This window comes from Aulonocara stuartgranti, assembly GCF_965226115.1.
Source record: "Aulonocara stuartgranti genome assembly, chromosome: 18".
Lineage (NCBI taxonomy): Eukaryota > Metazoa > Chordata > Actinopteri > Cichliformes > Cichlidae > Aulonocara > Aulonocara stuartgranti.
In genome coordinates, this window is record NC_138954.1 from 4325504 (window position 1) to 4342942 (window position 17439).

The 17439-nt window shown below is 40.4% G+C and overlaps 1 protein-coding gene across 5 annotated transcripts; it reads left to right on the top strand.

The window, feature by feature from the left end:
* Window positions 1-830: 830 nt before the first annotated feature.
* Window positions 831-15885, top strand: LOC309694591 (uncharacterized protein). 5 transcript variants are annotated; one of them, XR_014272908.1, is made up of 11 exons: window positions 8440-8804; window positions 9582-9679; window positions 13331-13480; window positions 13588-13730; window positions 13853-13989; window positions 14100-14193; window positions 14297-14389; window positions 14464-14690; window positions 14784-14955; window positions 15053-15180; window positions 15289-15885. XR_014272908.1 is itself a non-coding variant. In XM_082514784.1 (10 exons), exons 7-9 carry the CDS (start codon window positions 14589-14591, stop codon window positions 15118-15120), a joined length of 342 nt encoding a protein of 113 aa, XP_082370910.1. In that variant the 5' UTR covers window positions 8440-9679; window positions 13331-13480; window positions 13588-13730; window positions 13853-13989; window positions 14100-14193; window positions 14297-14389; window positions 14464-14588; the 3' UTR covers window positions 15121-15180; window positions 15289-15885. The 5 variants fall into 5 exon arrangements, 1 of the variants encoding a protein (XP_082370910.1); XR_014272906.1 differs by lacking the exons at window positions 8440-8804; window positions 9582-9679 and adding an exon at window positions 831-1050; XR_014272907.1 differs by having other exon boundaries at window positions 8440-9679; window positions 14279-14389.
* Window positions 15886-17439: the final 1554 nt, after the last annotated feature.

Here is a 17439-nt window from a genome sequence, read left to right on the forward strand (position 1 = left end):
CCGGGGAGTGAGCTGGTACAGACCTGAGCGTCCAGCCCTGGACACCAAGAACGCACCGATGTCTGAGGGCATCAGCCACCAGCAGGGAGTGTGGTGAGGGGAAATAAGCCTCCATACCTTGGAGGGCCTGAGATGTTCCAAGGGGGTGGAGTGTAAGACCCGAGCTGACATATAGACACAGACGAATAGGCGCACACAGACCTAAACATGCATTCCCACCCTCATGCACACATATACAAATACTCGGCGCTCATCCAACCTGGATACAGACACAAAGAGTATTTTAAACTATTCTGTAAATTCTTGGAAAGTGGTCTTTTTTGGGGGGGACCTCTGCTACTACCAGAGGTTGTCTGCACCACACCAGGGCCTGTGCTGCTAGCATAAACCAACTGAGCCTCAACCAGGGCCTGTGCTGTTTTCTGAGGCCATCTCACTGCACCGGGGCCTGTGCTGCCAGCTGGATCCATCGGCACCATCCCAGGACCTGTGCTGCTGGCTGAGGCCATCTGCACCGCACCAGGGCCTAGCTGGACTCATAGGCACCACACCAGGGCCTGTTCTGCTAGCATAAACCAACTGAGCCTCACCAGGGCCTGCACTGCCGGCTGGACCCATAGGCACCACATCAGGGCCTGTGCTGCTAGCATAAACCAACTGAGCCTCACCAGGGCCTGTACTGCCGGCTGGACCCATAGGCACCACATCAGGGCCTGTGCTGCTAGCATAAACCAACTGAGCCTCACCAGGGCCTGTTCTGCTGTCTGGACCCATAGGCAACACCCCAGGGCCTGTGCTGCTGGCTGGGGCCGTCTGCAGCACACCAGGGCCTTTGCTGCCGGCTGAACAAACTGCATCTGTGTTGCTAGTGCAAGACATCAGCACCACACCAAGGCCTGTGCTGCTCGAAAAGCTTATCTGCAATACATCGGGCGCTGTGCTGTTGATTGAAGCCTTCTACACCACATTGGTGAATGTGCTAGCAGAAGCCCTCTGCTAGCAAGCCACCAGGACCCGAACTTTTGGCTGGAGCCTTACTTGCCATCCTAGGTTTGTGCAGCCTATTTAATTCAGCATCAACAATCATTGTGTTTTGGATAATGGCTTTTTTAATAACTTTACTTTGCTTATTGGCCGTGGGGGACTTTTGGACTCTCAATTTTTCTAAGATGAGAACATTTAACAGTGACCCCATTCTGCGAGACATGGTTCCCAGATCTACATGCGTCACTGCTGCTATACATCCTGTACAATTTCCAATGTATTTGGAACAGGACATTAATCATTTTGAACTACAGAAAGATTTACCTCATCTTCAAAACCTTCTTGCTTTGTACAATTACAAAATTAGTTACGAAAAATCCTGCTTTGTGTCAACATTTCACACGTCAAAATCAATAAGTACAAAGCAGAGACTTCTGATCGTCTTACTACTGCTCTTATCTGGTAATGTGCAACCTAACCCAGGCCCTGAGCTGCAATGTAGCCAGACACCATCTGAATTTAAATCCTCACCTGGGCTGAAGATAGTTCATCTTAATGTGCGCAGTTTGTTACCCAAGATGGATATGATCAAGATCTGGGTTCAATCAACAGATGCAGATATTGTCCTCATTTCTGAAACTTGGTTGTCTAAATATATATCTGATGAACATGTTAGCATGGCTGGCTACAATATCTATCGCACCGATAGGTTTAAGAAAGGTGGTGGTGTTGCTGCTTATGTTAAGTCAAAATTTGATGCTACAATAGTTCTATCAGAATCAATTTGCAAACAATTGGAATTTTTGGCTCTGAATGTGAATGTTGCAAAGGGTCTTTGCATAACAGTTGCTTGTTGCTATCGACCCCCTTCTGCCTCCACAGAAGCTCTGCGTTCTTTAAACCTTTTGCTGTCCAGACTAAATTATGGGGAGCTTGTTCTAGCTGGTGACTTTAACTGGGATTGGCTCAAAACTGTTTCAGATGATTTTAAATCTTTCTGTGATTCTATCAGTCTTACCCAGCTGGTCAATTTACCCACTCGGCCGAATCTCAAAAGCCCCGAAAAGTCTACCTTGATTGACTTGATTTTGACAAATGTTCCTCATAAATTTTCATCTTTGGGTGTCTTTTGTAACGACTTAAGTGACCACTGTGTTGTTGCTGCTATTAGAAATACTAAAGTGGCCAAGTCACAACATGGTATTATTTTTAAAAGAACTCTTAAACATTTTAATGAGCAAGCATTTTATCATGATTTGTCAAATTATGACTGGAAGAAAATAGGATTGATCCCTGATGTAGAATTAGCGTGGGCATTCTTTAAGGATGGGTTTATGCAAATTGTGAATAAACATGCTCCATTAAGAAGATATAGGATAAAAGGTCGTGAAAACCCCTGGTTCTCCCAAGAGCTGGCAGATATCATTCATGAGCGTAATCTGGCTTGGGCCAAAGCGAGGAAAACAGGCTACCCCAGTGATTGGCTTCTTTTCAGACAACTAAGAAACAGATGTACTTCCTCTATTAAGAAAGCTAAAACAGAATATTATCTGTCTGTCACCACTGAGAACCTAAATAATCCACAGAAGTTCTGGAAAATCATTAAGTCTCTTTCAGTGAGTAAAAGCTCCCACGCTCTACCCACCTATGTTTTTAAGGATTCTGTTCCTGTTTATGATAGGAAGGAGATTATGAATTGTTTTAACAAGCACTTTATATCTTCTGGCTCTTTGTTTGACTCTCTGAACCCAGTCTCTGTAAAATCTGGCACAAACCTTCCGGTGTACACTGGTCAGCCATTTAACTTTGTTCCTTTCTCTGTGCAGGAGGTCTGTAAAGCTCTTAAACTGTTAGATCCTAGAAAATCTCCAGGGCCAGACTTACTAGATCCTTACTTCTTGAAACTGGCAGCTGATTTTGTAGCAGAGCCTCTCACAACACTTTTCAACCTCACACTGGATACGAATAAAATTCCCTCCGTATGGAAATCAGCTTTTGTTGTTCCTCTATTAAAAGGGGGCGACCCAGCAGTGTTAACTAATTACAGACCAATATCTAATCTATCTGTGCTGGCTAAAGTTCTTGAAGCTCTTGTGTGTGAGCAGTTAAAGGAGTTTTTGCACATCAATGCCATTTTATCTGAATATCAATCAGGCTTTAGGAAGAATCACAGCTGCAATTAGAGTGGTAAATGATATTACTATTGCACTTGATAAAAAACAACACTGTGCATCCCTTTTTATTGATTTGTCAAAAGCATTTGACACTGTTGATCATTGTATTTTAAAACTTAGACTCTTCCAGTCAGGACTCTCCGAGAGAGCAGTGGCATGGTTCTCAAACTACCTCAGTAACAGGACTCAGTGCATTAAATCTGACGGTCTATGTTCTGACTTTGTTACAGTGCACAACGGAGTGCCACAGGGTTCTGTATTAGGTCCCCTTCTATTTATCATTTACGTAAACAATCTTAGTCTACATGTGCCAGATGCAAACTTGCACTTCTATGCTGATGATACAGTTATTTACAGCTGTGGTTCAACTCTTGTCCAAGCCATCGACTCCTTGCAGAAAGCCTTTTCTGCTGTCCAGCACTCATTACATCAGCTTAAACTTGTTCTCAACGCAGACAAAACAAAGCTCATGTTGTTTTCTAAATCAAGGAGACGAGCCCAAACAATCCCATCAGTAACCACTCTTGAAGGTAATAAAATAGAGTTGGTTCACACCTATAAATATCTGGGAATCTTAATTGATGACTCGCTTACCTTCAAACCACATGTAGAGAATCTTGTGAAAAACCTGAAGTTAAAACTGAGATTTTATTTTCAAAATAAGTTGTGTTTCTCTTTTAATACAAAGAAGCGGCTTGTTGCTGCAACATTCTTGCCTGTGCTGGATTATGGTGATATTCTATATATGAATGCTTCTGCTCAATGTCTTCGAATGGTTGATTCTGTGTATCGTGCTTCTCTGAGGTTCATCACTAACCGTAAATTTCAGACTCACCACTGTGAGTTATACTCTCAGGTAGGATGGCCTGCTTTGGTAAGTCGGAGGAACTCTCATTTATACAGTTTTATATATAAGGCGATACTTGGGTTGCTGCCTTCTTATATATGTTCCCTGCTTGTAATGAAACATGCTGGTCGGTATTCTCTTCGTCCGCATGGTTACTTGTTGCTTTCTGTTCCATTTGCCCGAACTGAACTTGGTAAAAGAGCTTTTGTCCATTTAGCACCCTTGGCCTGGAACAAACTGCAGAAGGAATGGAAAATGACTGAATTCATTTCATTAAGTGATTTTAAATCTAAACTACGAATCCTTGAGGCCAAGTCCATAACATGCAACTGTTTCAATTAGATTGATTGTCATTTTAACTGACTTTTTATTTTATTTGAATTTTATTGAATTTTATTTTTTATTTTATTTGTATTCTTTCACTTATTGTTGCATGTGTGTTGTTGCTGCCTGTGTTTGAGTAATTTCTGTAACTGTGAGACATCTGCTGCTGCCTATCTTGGCCAGGTCTCCCTTGAAAAAGAGGTTTTTAATCTCAATGGGATCTTCCTGGTTAAATAAAGGTTAATAAATAAATAAATAAATAAAAAATGGACACTGTACATGTACTGTACAGCACGGTACAATGTCTACATGCATTTAAAACTGGGTGGTGGGCACTATGGAACGCCAGGACTGCCATAATGAATTAATTAAATACATCATTAAATAATTAATTAAATGTGGCAATAATTAATTAAAATTGGAATTAATTACTTAAATAAATAGTTATGACACATGTAATTAATTAGTTATTGACACATTTAATTAATTATTTATGTATTTCACATTTTAATTAATTATTGACACATTTAATTAATTATTGACACATTTAATTAATTATTTAATGCTATATTTATTTATTTCATTTTGGCAGTCCTGGCGTCTGGCTCTCATCTTGAAATAATTTTATCTGTCAGCCTCACCCATCAAACTCAGGGGGCGGGGTTAACGCTGCCCATGCAGCTTCTCTAACATTTGATTGGTTGCCGTGCAAAGTAAGTCAAAACAGGTCGATCCTAGATAATCGATTGCTTGTGTAGACTTGGGGCAGCCAGGTATCCCAGAATGCATTTCAAATCACAGGCAGCAATGGTGGTGGTGTAGTTTTAAAATATCCCGTTTTTCTGTCACCAACTACACTTTTAACAGTGTTTTAGCTGCGAATGTCGCGCCGTAATCTTCACATGTCTGGTCAGGTTGTCAACATAGAACATGTTTGCAAAAGTGCTCAGATGTTTTCAGAGATTTCACTAGCTCTGCTAACAGTTAGCATGCAGAGTGCACCGAGGGGGTTACGTTAACCGGTTTGTTTACATATTCCACTCTCCGTGTTCCACATGTTGCATTCGCAGATTCTCATTTTCACCGAACGATCGTCTCTTTCCGCCTGGGCCCTGTTTCAGGAAGCCGGTTTAGTGGAAAAACTGAGTAAGTATACCCTGAGTTAACGAAAACTCTGGGTTTTCGGTTTCACAAAGCGAGTTCAGCTGCAGCCTGAGTGAGTCACTATGACGACACACTCCGTGAAGCTAACCTGCCCCCTAGCAGGTTTACTACAACTAACCCTGACTGTCTCCGCCCCTTTGTCGGAAACCTGACTGTAGGAAGTGTCGGACATGGCGTGCCACTTCCTTGAAGAGCCAGTAGATCGTGAAGCCCAAATTCTCCGCAGAGCTCTCCGCCGGGAGAGAGTGATCAGAGCGCGTTTGGACATTTTATCATTTCCTGATGATTTTCTGTGCGAACGTTACCGTTTCTCAGCACAATCTATAATTTATTTGGATAACATCCTCAGGCCATATATTACGCATGTGACACATCGCGGACATGCTCTCAGTTCATTGCATATTATTTGTATTGCACTTCGTTTTTTGCAAACGGGAGCTTTCTGTATAATATTGGTGACGCTGAGCACGTTTCCAAGGCTACCGTCTGTCGGGCAGTCAGGAATGTTACAGTTGCACTGAAACGTCTCCTGTACACGTTTGTGGTGTTCCCCGGTCACAGACCCACAAGATTTATCAAAGAGGGATGCCACAAAATTGCAGGTATCAGGATGACCAAAACTTAATGTATGATGTGGTGATACTTGGACTACTACTTAAATTGCACATTTATTTTCAGGGTTCCCAGGCGTGATTGGCTGTATAGATGGCACTCACATTCCAATCATTGCTCCTTCAGTAAATGAAGGAGACTATGTGAACAGGAAGTCTCTCCACAGCATTAATGTACAGGTACATAGTTCCCTGTAGCATTTCAAACTAACAAATTATTTCATTATAGTAATGGATGCTAATTTGTGTTCTCTGCACTGTGAAGATCATATGTGATGCTGCCAACATTATCACAAATATGGAAGCCAAGTGGCCAGGCTCTGTCCATGACTCACAAATATTCCGTGAATGTACACTGAGCACAAAATTTGGACATGGTGAGTTGAGAATACTTTAAAATATATAAAGACCAATTGCTTCAGGGACATTTGAACTGAAGTGTACCCTTCTGTCTTAGGAGAGTTCACTGGCTACTTGCTTGGTGATAGGGGGTATCCATGTTTACCCTATTTGCTTACCCCTTACCCTGACCCTGAACCGGGCCCACAGCAGCGATATAATCTGGCTAATTGCAGGACAAGAGCCAGAATTGAAATGACTATCGGAATGCTTAAGGCCCGGTTCCAGTGCCTGCAAAGACTCAGGGTCACCCCAGAAAGGGCATGTGACATTATTGTGGCATGTGTGATTCTTCACAACATTGCCACAATTAGAGGAGAACACTGTCCTTCTGAACCAAACATCAGCAGTGATCCAAACCATGAACATCCTGACCCTCCCACGGACATACAAGATGGAAGAGCAGTCAGAGACACCATATGTCACAATCATTTCTTTTGACCCATCATCTCAACATGTTGAAAGAAGAATAAACAGATTTTTTGTTCAACTGGCTTTATTGGTCGCCTGTATTTCCTGTACACAAAGTATTAAAAGATGTAAACCTCATAAAGTGTCTCTGTTGCTTCCTCCTCTGTAACAGCTGTCAATGTTTCTTCATTATTTTCCTGTAGTAAAGAAATTAACAACATTGCTGTTCTACTGTAAACTCATATAATCTGTGGAGTATTAAGAGTACTCATAACTGCATGTTGGTCTGGCTCAACAGGAGGCTGCACCAGATGCAGTACACCATCACCATCAACTGATAGAATATGAGGTTTATACAGGTCACTTATAACTTACAAGGGACCAAATGGCAATTAACAAACATACCAAGCACCTTACACTTCATTGTCATTATGCTCTCAAAGACAACCAAGCCTGAGGGAAGGCAAAATCAGTAGGAAAATAACTTCACTACAAAATAATTCATTATGGTAAAGAGTTTATCAAATGAATGTGTAGCACTGCAAAGGTGACTGTGAAGAAAGGATGTATGCACATCATGTATTATCTTGAATTTACCCCCTATGTAGGCACTTGTGTCTTGCGGGGTTACTGACTCAGAGGATGTCCCCACAGAGATGCCTTCAGCCACAGGGCGCCCACTGTTTTGGCTGAGGGCCAACTGCTCAGCCTCTGTGAGTGGTGGTGGTGGAGGACCCCCACCTGTTTTTCGGGCCTCCGCTTTTTTTCTGTTGGCTATAACGGGTCACATTTGAGCATACAGAGTAAGCAAATATGTACTTGTAATGTGCTCAGATAATTTCAATAAGTGCTTACAGAAAGAAAATTAATGTAGCCTCTAACTGCAATTGATTTACATGGGACAAACAGACCAAGCACTATGGCTCATAATACAATTACACCTCACCTGTTTGGACTATATTTTTATATTTCATTTTTACTTGCTGCCAGGAACGTTTGGGGCCTGTTGGGTTGCACCTGCGCTCACATCACATCACAAAATAAAATGTATAAAATAACAAATAAAATAACATATGATAAAATAACGTGTTAAATGGGTGGAAATCCCTCGATCAATGTTTAAATTAACACTCACGCATTGACTCTGTCGGCTATGTTTTGCCATGCATGCTTTTGCAGCTGTGGCTGTGTTACTTTTTTCCACGGAATTTGCATGTTATCGGCATATGCTGCCATCAGAATTTCGGCCTCAAGCGCTGTAAAATACATTGACCGCGCCTTCTTTCCCTCCGTCTCCATGGTGACTCGCTTAATCTGTGCTCCGCTTATCAGGGCTTTATGTATCCTCGTCCGCGCGCTTCACTTGGGGTTAAAGCAACTCCGCGTTGATTGAACTAATTGTTATCAGCCTTTCTGAAACCGAATATTCCGAGTTGGACAGTTCGGGGTTACTCAACCCTGAGTATCGTTTTTCACTCTGAGTTTTCTAAACCGGCTTCCTGAAACAGGGCCCAGGTCTTGTGTCTCTGTGCTTCTGTAACATAAAGAACGAGCTGACATTTTTCTCACGAAACCAGCGATCAGCTCAACAGACCCTCAGTTTACCTGCATGCAGACGGAGGTCAGACAACAATTTTACATGTATGATCTTAAAACAGGACACAGCCACTATACGTGCTGCACAGTAAAAAATGGAGTGTCAATATTTCAGTGTAAACCTATTTTAACCTAGAGAGAGTATATACAACTCTGTGAGGAGTAAACCAGCTCTAACGTCAGAGTTAAAAGTCAGTGTAAAGTTCTGTAGACACGGAGTGAAGACATAACTCCACACAGTGTTGATTAGTACCAGTCCGCAGGCGTGTGCGGTCTGAGAGCTACCACAGTCAGGTAAGTTAAGTTAACATTCCCATACTGGTAACATTGTTTAGTAAGTATTTTTAAACTAAATAGCTCTTTATAGTTACATTGATGTCGAGTTAGCAGCATTTACCCATAGGTTTAATGATATTGTCGAGTAGCTACATGCTAACCATTGCTAAAAGTTCAAATGTTCGTTATATTCTCACTGAGTTAAGATTAACCTAAAACATGTTAACTATGTATTTCTTCTAAGTGCAGCTTAGATAATATTATTGTCACATGTCTAATGGGATAGTTTTAGCAACTAAATTACCGTTTATTAGTAAGCTAATAATCGCTAATTAGCTTCGAAGGAACTATCAGAAAAAGTGGGTAACATTACAATAAAGTTTACTCTACTGATTTATATTCTTTTAAGCAAATGCCAAAGGCTTACACTAATTTAGAATTAATTCAGATTCTTTTATATAAATTAATTGACAGCAATGTTAATGATATGTTAATATACAGTAATTGTTCACAGAAATAAAGCGAATTGCAGTAAGAGCGACCAATACTTGATAAGTAGACTAAAGTTATTAAACAATATTAGATGTTAGTCACACTTGGTCCATTTGCAGTAACACTGGTTGATAAAGGATCTTTATTAGCAGTTAATCTGTTACTTATTTCTTCATGCTGTAGCTGTTAAGTAATATTGACTTTTAACTGCTTCTATTTTGTATAAAAACTAAAGCTCTAAAGTACATCCACAGTTTTAAACTCTTTCCTTTATTATTTTTTTCTCTTTTGTTTTGTGAACAGAATATGTTGCTGCGTGTTTTGTTTGGTGGGGAGCAGAAGTATGTTAGGCTGTCTGACCTGGGCCCTATTTCAGAAAGCCGGTTTAGTGCAAACTCTGAGTAAGTATACCCTGAGTTAACGAAAACTCTGGGTTTTCGGGTTCACAAAGCGAGTTCAGATGAATCCTGAGTGAGTCACTATGACGACACACTCCGTGAAGCTAACCTGCCCCCTAGCAGGTTTACCACAACTAACCCTGACTGTCTCCGCCTCTTTGTCGGAAACCTGACAGTAGGAAGTGTCGGACATGGCGTGCCCCTACCTCGAAGAGCCAGTAGATGTTGAAGCCCAAATTCTCCGCAGAGCTCTCCGCCGGGAGAGAGTGATTAGAGCGCGTTTGGACATTTGATCATTTCCTGATGATTTTCTGTGTGAACGTTACCGTTTTTCAGCACAATCTATAATTCATTTGAATAACATCCTCAGGCCTAATATTGCTCATGTGACACATCGCGGACATCCTCTCAGTTCTGTACATATTATTTGTATTGCACTTCGTTTTTTTGCAAACGGGAGCTTTCTGTATAATATTGGTGACGCTGAGCACGTTTCCAAGGCTACCGTCTGTCGGGCAGTCAGGAATGTTACAGTTGCACTGAAACGTCTCCTGCACTCGTCTGTGGTGTTCCCCGGTCATAGACCCACAAGATTTATCAAAGAGGGATTCCACAAAATTGCAGGTATCAGGATGAACAAAACTCAATTCATGATGTGGTGATACTTGAACTACTACCTAAATTTTACATTTATTTTCAGGGTTCCCAGGCGTGATTGGCTGTATAGATGGCACTCACATTCCAATCATTGCTCCTTCAGTAAATGAAGGAGACTATGTGAACAGGAAGTCTTTCCACAGCATTAATGTACAGGTACATAGTTCCCTGTAGCATTTCAAACTAACAAATTATTTCATTATAGTAATGGATGCTAATTTGTGTTCTCTGCACTGTGAAGATCATATGTGATGCTGCCAACATTATGACAAATGTGGAAGCCAAGTGGCCAGGCTCTGTTCATGACTCACGAATTTTTTGTGAATGTACACTGAGCACAAAATTTGGACATGGTGAGTTGAAAATACTTTAAAATATATAAAGACCAATTGCTACAGGGACATTTGAACTGAAGTGTATCCTTCTGTCTTAGGAGAGTTCACTGGCTACTTGCTTGGTGATAGGGGGTATCCATGTTTACCCTATTTGCTTACCCCTTACCCTGACCCTGAACCGGGCCCACAGCAGCGATATAATCTGGCTCATTGCAGGACAAGAGCCAGAGTTGAAATGACTATCGGAATGCTTAAGGCCCGGTTCCAGTGCCTTCAAAGACTCAGGGTCACCCCAGAAAGGGCATGTGACATTATTGTGGCATGTGTGATTCTTCACAACATTGCCACAATTAGAGGAGAACACTGTCCTTCTGAACCAAACATCAGCAGTGATCCAAACCATGAACATCCTGACCCTCCCACGGACATACAAGATGGAAGAGCAGTCAGAGACACCATATGTCACAATCATTTCCTTTGACCCATCATCTCAACATGTTGAAAGAAGAATAAACAGATTTTTTGTTCAACTGGCTTTATTGGTCGCCTGTATTTCCTGTACACAAAGTATTAATAAGTATATTATTATGTATAAGTATATAACACTGAAATAATTCGTCCATCTCTGACCACTTCACCCACCCTTAACTGATGTTCTAGCAGTAAAATCTCAATCTTGGTCTTTTGGATCTGCTGCTTGAAGTGTTCCATTTCCAAGTCACATTTTTTTATTTTCTTGATCAAATGGGTCTTGTACAGCTGCTTTACAGGGAGCTATTGAAACAGAAAATAGCATTGACATTCATAGTACATGCCTACTTAGGTTGGTTGTAAATCAGTGCTGAACATCTTACTGAGGAAAGGTTTGTTGGAGACGTGGCTGGACCCTCTTCCTCTTCATTTCCATCATCACTCTGTTAGAGACATAGAAAGTCCATGGTTTTATTATAGTACCACATTTTATTCAATTGTTATATTTTCCATTGTAAGATGTAAACCTCATAAAGTGTCTCTGTTGCTTCCTCCTCTGTAACAGCTGTCAATGTTTCTTCATTATTTTCCTGTAGTAAAGAAATTAACAACATTGCTGTTCTACTGTAAACTCATATAATCTGTGGAGTATTAAGAGTACTCATAACTGCATGTTGGTCTGGCTCAACAGGAGGCTGCACCAGATGCAGTACACCATCACCATCAACTGATAGAATATGAGGTTTATACAGGTCACTTATAACTTACAAGGGACCAAATGGCAATTAACAAACATATACCAATCACCTTACACTTCATTGTCATTATGCTCTCAAAGACAACCAAGACTGAGGGAAGGCAAAATCAGTAGGAAAATAACTTCACTACAAAATAATTCATTATGGTAAAGAGTTTATCAAATGAATGAGTAGCACTGCAAAGGTGACTGTGAAGAAAGGATGTATGCACATCATGTATTATTTTGAATTTACCTCTTATGTAGGCACTTGTGTCTTGCGGGGTTACTGACTCAGAGGATGTCCCCGCAGAGATGCCTTCAGCCACAGGGCGCCCACTGTTTTGGCTGAGGGCCAACTGCTCAGCCTCTGTGAGTGGTGGTGGTGGAGGACCCCCACCTGTTTTTCAGGCCTCTGCTTTTTTTCTGTTGGCTATAACGGGTCACATTTGAGCATACAGAGTAAGCAAATATGTACTTGTAATGTGCTCAGATAATTTCAATAAGTGCTTACAGAAGGAAAATTAATGTAGCCTCTAACTGCAATTGATTTACATGGGACAAACAGACCAAGCACTATGGCTCATAATACAATTACACCTTACCTGTTTGGACTATATTTTTATATTTCATTTTTACTTGCTGCCAGGAACGTTTGGGGCCTGTTGGGTTGCACCTGCGCTCACATCACGTCACAAAATAAAATGTATAAAATAAAAAATAAAATAAAATAACGTGTTAAATGGGTGGAAATCCCTAGATCAATGTTTAAAGTAACACTCACGCATTGACTCTGTCGGCTATGTTTTGCCATGCATGCTCCCTTTGTTTTGCAGCTGAGGCTGTGTTACTTTTTTTCCGCAAAATTTGCATGTTATCGGCATATGCTGCCATCAGAATTTCGGCCTCAAGCGCTGTAAAATACATTGACCGCGCCTTCTTTCCCTCCGTCTCCATGGTGACTCGCTTAATCTGTGCTCCACTAATCAGGGCTTTATGTATCCTCGTGCGCGCGCTTGACTTGGGGTTAAAGCAACTCCGCGTTGATTGAACTGATTGTTATCAGCCTTTCTGAAACCGAATATTCCGAGTTGGACAGTTCGAGGTTACTCAACCCTGAGTATCGTTTTTCACTCTGAGTTTTCTAAACCGGCTTCCTGAAATAGGGCCCTGACATTTGATGCTTTCATGAAAGAAGGTTAGAATATCAGGATAAAACAAGATAACAACGTTTACCTGGTCAATAAACAAGCTTAATTATATTCTAAGTCAACTACCTAAGTTGATAATTGTTTCTACTTCAACAATGAATGAGAATTACCTATATTCTTAAGCTTCATCTCATCAATATTTTGTGAAGACATAGCCTTACTCTACCATTTGATAAGAAAATGCATGGCCTTTTTTTTTTTTAAACAATTTCTGTAACATTTCTTTTCTCTTACCTTACTTCAGTGTGCCTAAAATTTAACATACCAGAAGGCAGACAGCTAGATATGAAGGTGTTTGACCAGTCTGACACAGAAGTAGACGCAGAGGTGTTTGAAGAAATAGTGAAGGGGTCACCTGTAACCTTCCGAGTCATGCTGAGCAATGAAGAACTTGGTAATCACTCACATACGTATATGTTTATATGAAATTTAAAGGTTGAGATTGAAGCATTAACAGTTAAATTTAATGCTTCTGCTTTGGTCATGTTCCTTAATGCACAGGTGTATCTCTGTCATCATCATCTTCTCCATCGGATGATACAATCATTCTAAACTTCACAATGTGTGAACCTCCTGAAGAAGCAGCAACCACTGAAGGAAGACAACCTAAAAGGCCATGCCATATAAACTATGAGGCAAAAGCTGTGGGTAGTGAACATTGTTAGTCTAATTTGCATGTTTGATGTGAAGTGTTTTTATGTAATCGTTTTCCAGTTTTTCTCAAGGTTTAAAAAATTTCTGACTTCATATTTTATGTCTATTTAAGTTGATTGAAAAAATCCTAACAACAAAGCCTGGTGGTGAACACATCATACAAGAGTATGCAAAAACCAAATCTCTGACAGATGCAACTAGAAGACAGATGATAAACATACTTGCTGCTGAGATGACAGAAGCACATGGGTAAGAATCATAAATGTAGTCTATAAAGAAACATTTTTAGTATTGTATTATTTTTAATTGTGATGTTCAATGCCAATTGAGTGACGGTCATCACTGAATTTATACATTAGGACATCTCCCCCTAAAAGTGTAAGAGTGATGTATGCGCAGGGGATTGTTGCTCTGTTTCCATATCTGGAAGACCCATATTCACAACATGGATATGTAAGTAAAGGGGACTTTGCAACATTAAACACATAGTTGCCCTCAGAAATGTTGATAACATTCTGCTTGTATTTAATTACATAAGAACATTACTATGATCCAGAGAGCGGTTCAGGATACCTTGCGTGGCGGTTGAAGACAATTCAAAGAAAAGCTGCAGAGGAAAGAAGTGTCTCACTTTCCAAATCTCCTAAAAGTAAGTTCACTTGTGATTTAAATGATTCTGATCTAATTTGTAGGCAGGAGTCAATCAAATTGTTTTTTCTTAAGTTGGCGGGCCAGGCCGTGGTCGATCCAGACCACTCACCACTGAGACAGTGTTATCAGATGAGGATGTAAAAGCAGCTATTGCTCTTTTGAGACACTCTGCTGATGAAGACACTATCCGTGAAAAGATGAAAGCTACCTTCATTTATCGGCATTCAATGGTCAGCGATGATAAGAATGCAGCAGATGTCTTCATAGTCTTCCCGCGGTTTCTGGACACACCAGGACTGGTAAGACATCTTCATTTGTTGAATCACTGAAATATTCCATGCAGCTTGCAATTTCACTCATTACACCTCTTATCTTCTATTTTTGCATTATAGATAGAACAAGATTTCAGACTCCTGTTTGATGAGGTCACTGCCAACAAATTCTTGGAGAGGTGGCCCATCGATCTCAAATCAAAGATTGTAAAGGAAAGTCATGGACTTGTACCCACCTCGGAGCTCTTGGAGTTGATGTGCAATGCTGAGTCAGCTACTGAAGTTGAGAATGGTATGACTGACTGTTTTTATTTGCCATTGTTGGTTATATAGGCAATTCTGTCTATCGAATGTATTTTTGGAGTAATTCTTTGTTTATTCGTCTGTAGGCTGGGACAGTGACATGTCTGCTATCTTGCTGCTGCTACATCTGCTACCGCCATCTGCACAAGGGTGAAAGAGACCAGGAAAGATGTCTGCATCTCAAGCTGTCGATAACCTCATCAAATTCCTAAAGGTATGTTATTTAAAATATATATTCCATCACCGCCATTGTAATGTACAGTAAGGTGATCTAATCTAATGGGATAGTCACTAAATACTGCTGTTTAATGTGTTGTTGTAGGCTGGAACCAGTGTACAGCAGCATCTAGACAACATCACCCGAAGCAGTCAGCCCTACCTTCTTGCTCAGGGACCCACAAGAAGCAGCATCCACACCTTCTTCATTGTGATTGACAAGCATGCACTTCCATGTAAAGCGACAGGTTCAGTAGGAGCCCTTGATGAACTCTTTAAGGCCCATTATGTCTTTGATACGTCATACAGTTCATCCCTGACCAACTTTTTCACTTTTCTGCAAACAACCATTTACAACATTGATGTTGGGGAAACAAAGGAAACTCCCAGAGTTGCGAGCAAGAATGGTGCGTTAGTATCCATTGAGATCAAAATAATGAAGTGCTTTCTTTGCAAAAGTGATCATGGTAGACCAAACAGCCTTGTAAAACACCTTAAGGTAATTCATGGTCTCTGTACTGGGAGGACACTATATCTCAAATGTGGCCAAGTGGGATGCTCACGTTCTTTTAGTAGTTTTTCTGGCTTTAGAAAGCACCTGAACAAATGCCACGTAAGCAGTTCATTTGATTCTGCAGAACTAGATTTTTCACCAGTTCAAAGTGTTACGGACACAAGTACTACTGCTAATGTTGATGTGGTGCCTGAAGCCATACCAAATTACTATTAGAGCTGGCCTACTGGTATTATACAGTTAATATATATATATTGTTTAGTATTAAGCTTTGCTTGTTCCATATTCAGGTTTTCAGCAAAACTTGTTTGAGTCCATAAAAAAAGATTCATTCTTATATCTAGAGGAAGATTTTTTTTTTCAATAAATATTAATGTTAGCCCGCGACTTTGTTCCAGTTTTGAATTTTGGCCCACTGTGTATTTGAGTTTGACACCCCTGATTTAGAGGCTGAGTCGGAATTATCTTCAGCAGACCTTGTAAATAGTTGTGCAGCTGTTATTTCTGATCTAAAGGCAGCAGGTGTAGGCCAAAGTGTAGTGAATTCTGTAGTGAATTCCATGGAAGAGATTGTTCAAGATATCCAACAACATGCTAAAGAAACAGTCATTAAGCATGTATTTAGTAATGAAAGAGAAACAGAAATGTGCAAGAAAGTTGAAGCATGTTTTGATGAGTTAGAGAATCCTTTCTCAGTTCTTAATTCTGAGTACAAGAGGTCAAAATATTTATCAGACAAGTGGGAAACTGTAGAACCAGTTGAATGTGTAATTGGCTCAAGATTTGACACAAGGCGAAATAAAAAGACTGGAACATATGATCAGGCAGTTGTTCAAGATAAATTCATGTATGTTCCAGTTTTATCAACATTGGAATCAATATTTAAGAGTCAGCATGTTGGAGAAATGTTGAAAAAATCAGACACTTGTGATTCAAGACGCAGAGATATTTGTGATGGATCTCTATTGAAGACACGCCCTCTTTTTTTCAACAGAAAAGCACACAGTTCAGATCCAAATGTTCTATGATGACTTTGAGGTTGCAAATCCTCTTGGTTCCAAGCGAGGTATTCACAAGTTGGGTGCAGTATATTTTACCTTAAGAAACTTCTCTCCCAAATGGAATTCTTTTTTGGCCAACATACACCTTTGTGCCTTATTTCATGCACAAGATCTGAAACGTTATGGTTTTAGTGAAATTCTTGTTCCTATTGTTCGAGACATTAAAGTGTTAGAGAGCGATGGTATTGAGATTCCACTATTCGGTGGTTATGTTCGTGGTAGTGTGGTACAGGTCACTGGTGATAATTTAGGCTTACATAGCTTGTTTGGTCTGGTGGAGTCTTTCAGTGCAAGGTACTGTTGCAGGTTTTGTTTAGCTGATAAAGATGACTTTCAAACAGAATTCTCTGAAGATTTCCCCCAAAATAGTGTTGCGCACCAAAGACAACCACACTGCTCACTGTCAGGAAATGTCTAATAATCCATTGCTTCCTTATGTTTTTGGTGTAAAGAGTTCATGCTTATTGAATTCACTGACATATTTTCACACAACTGAGAACTTCTCAGTTGATGTGATGCATGATGTTTTGGAAGGAGTGGCCCAGTACAAACTGAAGTTATTGTTTTTGTATTTAAAAGAACAACATCTTACATTGGGAGAAGTGAATTTGAGAATACAAAGTTTTGATTATGGATTCATGGAGAAAAACAATAGGCCAGTAGCTGTGAATTTAGGTGGAGA

What these genes read in the sequence shown, in the direction of transcription:
- LOC309694591 (XM_082514784.1), top strand. Translation starts at nt 14,589, where the DNA reads ATGAAAGCTACCTTCATTTATCGGCATTCAATGGTCAGCGATGATAAG. An exon ending in TTCTGGACACACCAGGACTG is followed by an intron (nt 14,691 to 14,783) that starts GTAAGACATCTT and finishes TTTGCATTATAG; the next exon opens with ATAGAACAAGATTTCAGACT. An exon ending in AGCTACTGAAGTTGAGAATG is followed by an intron (nt 14,956 to 15,052) that starts GTATGACTGACT and finishes ATTCGTCTGTAG; the next exon opens with GCTGGGACAGTGACATGTCT.